The sequence below is a fragment of the Carlito syrichta genome, unplaced genomic scaffold (assembly GCF_000164805.1).
Source record: "Carlito syrichta isolate Samal-C Ts95f unplaced genomic scaffold, Tarsius_syrichta-2.0.1 Scaffold123630, whole genome shotgun sequence".
NCBI classification, from domain to species: Eukaryota; Metazoa; Chordata; class Mammalia; order Primates; family Tarsiidae; genus Carlito; species Carlito syrichta.
In genome coordinates, this window is record NW_007067726.1 from 146992 (window position 1) to 150314 (window position 3323).

The 3323-nt window shown below is 46.5% G+C and overlaps 1 protein-coding gene across 1 annotated transcript in view; it reads left to right on the plus strand.

The window, feature by feature from the left end:
• Nucleotide 1: 1 nt before the first annotated feature.
• RSAD1 (radical S-adenosyl methionine domain containing 1) overlaps nt 2-3323 on the plus strand; it is a gene marked incomplete at its 5' end in the record, with an annotated part of 7093 nt that continues 3771 nt past the window's right edge. The window contains 3 exon segments of the mRNA XM_008048484.2: nt 2-129; nt 247-279; nt 281-431. Coding sequence (XP_008046675.1) covers nt 2-129; nt 247-279; nt 281-431 — 312 coding nt within the window.

A 3323-nucleotide genomic window follows, 5' to 3' on the forward strand; every position in this document is an offset into this window, starting at 1 on the left:
CTACTGCCAGAAGCGCTGCAGTTATTGCAGCTTCAACAAGTACATCCCCCGCGGCGTGGAGGAGGCTGCCATGCGGAAGTGCCTGGTGACCGAGGCGCAGACGCTGCTGCGGCTCGGCGGGGTGCGACGGTGGGTACTGGAGGCTGCAGGCAGGGCCGTGGGAATTATTTGGGGGAGAGGAGAGGACAGGTACGTGCATCCCAGCGGGCTTCCCCGGGTCTCATCTCATTCATTCTCTTCCCCCAGGGTGGAGTCTGTGTTCTTTGGTGGGGGGACCCCCAGTGGCTGCTGTCCTGGAGGGGGTGGCACGGGCAGCCTACCTGCCTGCGGACTCCGAAGTCACATTGGAAGCGAATCCCACTTCTACCTCTGGCTCCAGGCTGGCGGAGTTCGGGGCCGCAGGAGTCAACAGGTTGTCCATCGGTCTCCAGGTAACCCATCGCACCCACCCCATCCCAGTGCACCCAGACCTTCCATGCTGCCTCCCCTTTGGTTGATTCATTCACTTGGCAAACATTTATTGAGCTCCTTCTGGGTGCCAGGGCCCAGTACACAGTAGGCCCTTTGGCGACACTTTTGTAGACTTTTGTAACTACTTAATTGCCTGCCTCTGTACTAGACCATAAGCTCCCCGAGGAAGGGATCCGCCATGCCTTTTTGTTTTTCATGGTCTCACCATAGTGTGTGGCACGTAGTAGGTGTTCAAAAAGGATTTGTTACTTGAATGGAGACACAGTGGAGGCAGGCACTTCAGCAGTCAGATCATTGCAGATGGTAAATGCTCCCTATAAAGGGGGTCTCTACAAAAGGCTTTCGGAGTACAGCCTGAATGTCAGCTCAGCCGTATGAAATCATGGAAACCTCACTGGAGGAGGTGACATTTGAATAAGGAAGAGTTCATCAGGTGAGAGGGTGTGGGAGGAGAAGACAGGCTATGGAAGAGCAGTGCATGCTTCGGGGGAGGTGTGTGTCATCCCTTGTGACTGGAGAGGCTGGAGACAAGGCTGCAAGGTGGGGTCCTAAAGCCCTTGGTGCCTACTAAGAGGTTTGGGTTTTTTCCTGGTAGTAACAGGGGAGTCATTGAAGGTGTTTAAGCAGAGAGAAGCCAGTTCTTCTCAGGCTGGTGTCTCATATTTCCACAGGGTTTTGGGGTCCTGGGGTTTGTCCTGATGAGGGCATATCATGTCTAAGATATTCTTGCCTAAAATGCATATCTTGACTCTAACTGTGAGGAAATGTCAGGAAAGCCTAAATTAAGACACTTCTAAAAAAATTATTGAGAACAGAGAACATGCGATCTATCCTCTTAACATATATTTACGTGGATAATATTGTTAACTATACACATAGTGTTGTACAGCCAATCTCTAGAACATACTCATTTTAGAAAACAACTGACCTGGCTGGGTGCGGTGGCTCAAGCCTGTAAACCCAGCACTTTGGGAGGCCGAGGCAAGAGGATTGCCTGAGTTCAGGAGTTCGAGACCAGCCTGGGCAACTTGGTGAGACCTTGTCTCTACAGTAAATCAAAAAAATAAGCCGGGCATGGTAACACACACCTGTAGCTCCAGCTACTTGGAAGGCTGAGGCAGAAGGATCACCTGAACCCAGCAGGTCGAGGCTGTGGTGGCCATGAGCATGCCACTGCGCTCCAGCCTGGGCAACAGAGTGAGACTGACTCAAAAAAAAAAAAAAAAAAAAAGAAAAGAAAAGAAACAACTTACCTATAATTTTTTAAAATGTCAGTGTTATGAAAGATAAAGAAAGGCTGAGAATCCGAAGTTGATTAAAGGAAACAAAAGAGATGGTTGAGGCCAGGCTCAGTGGCTTGTACCTGTAATCTCAGTGGAAGCTGAGGTGGGAGGATCACCTGAGGCTAAGAGCTCAAGACCAGGCTGAGCAATATAGCAAGACCTCGTCTCTATTTAAAAAAAAAAAAAGAGAGAGAGGAAGAGTTGAATGTGTGGCCCCTGATTTGGGTGGAAGGAGAAATAACTTCAGTAGACATTACTGGGACAATTAGCCAAATTTGAATATGACTATGTATTAGGTAATGGTATCATATCAATGTTACATTTCCTGAACTCTATAACTGGGTTGCGGTTATGTAAGAGAATGTCCTTATTTTTAGGAATACACACATAAGTATTTTCAGGTTAAGGGCAGATAATATCTCTAACTGTAGTCCCTTAGCCACATGCTAGTGAGCACTTGAAAGGTGGTTATCAGCCAGGCGTGGTGGCTCACGCCTATAATCCCAGCACTTTGGGAGGCAGAGGCGAGAGGATTGCCTGAGCCCAGGGGTTCAAGACTGGCCTGAGCAACATGGTGAGACCTCATCACTACAATAAATTTTTTAAAAATGAGCTGGGCATGGTGGCACACTGTTGTAGTTCCAGCTACTTGGAAGGCTGAGGTGGAAGGATCACCTGAGCCCAGTAAGTCGAGGCTGCGAGCATGCCACTGTACTCCAGCCTGGGCAGCAGAGTGAGACTCTGACTCAAAAAAAAAAAAAAAAGGTGGTTATCTAGGTTTAAGTTATTTTGGACAGTACTGGTCTATAACTTACTCTCAGCTGATTTGACATAATAACAATAATATAGATGTATATCTGGAGAGAAAGAGACACAAAGTAACTGTGGGGAAATCTAGAAATCGGTGAATCTAGATGAAGATGTTTATTGTGCTTTTCTTTCAGTTTCTTCTTTTTTTATATAGAGGCAGAGTCTAGCTATTTGCCCAGGCTAGTCTCGAGCTCTTGGGCTCAAGTGATCATCCCACCTCAGCCTCCGATTAGCTAGAACTACAGGTGCATGCCACCGTGCCTGACTAATTTTAAAAAATTGAGGGGTGGGGGTTGAAACAAAACTTTATTGTCTTACAAGTCTGGAGATCAGGATTCTTAAATAGGTTTCAGTGGGCTAAAATCAAGGTGTTGGCATAATTGTGTTCCTTCTAGAGGTCCTAAGGGATAATCCATTTCCTTGCCTCTTCTAGTTTTTGAAGGCTTCTGCATTTCTTGGTTTGAAGCCCCTTCCTCCATGTTCGAAGTCAACAGTTGCTCCTCTCCGATCTCTTCTTCCATTATCACATCTTCTCAAAAAATATATTTTTTAGAGACACGTCTCTACAAAAGTGTCCTGTTCTCAAACGATGCTCCTGCCTCAGCCTCCCTAAGTGCTGGGATTATAGATGTGAGCCACCACACCTAGCCTCTTTCAGCTTTTGTATAGGTTAGAATTATTTTATTTTATTTATTTTATTTTTTTATTTTTTATTTTTTGAGTTGGAGTCTCACTCAGTCGCCCAGACTGGAGTGCAGT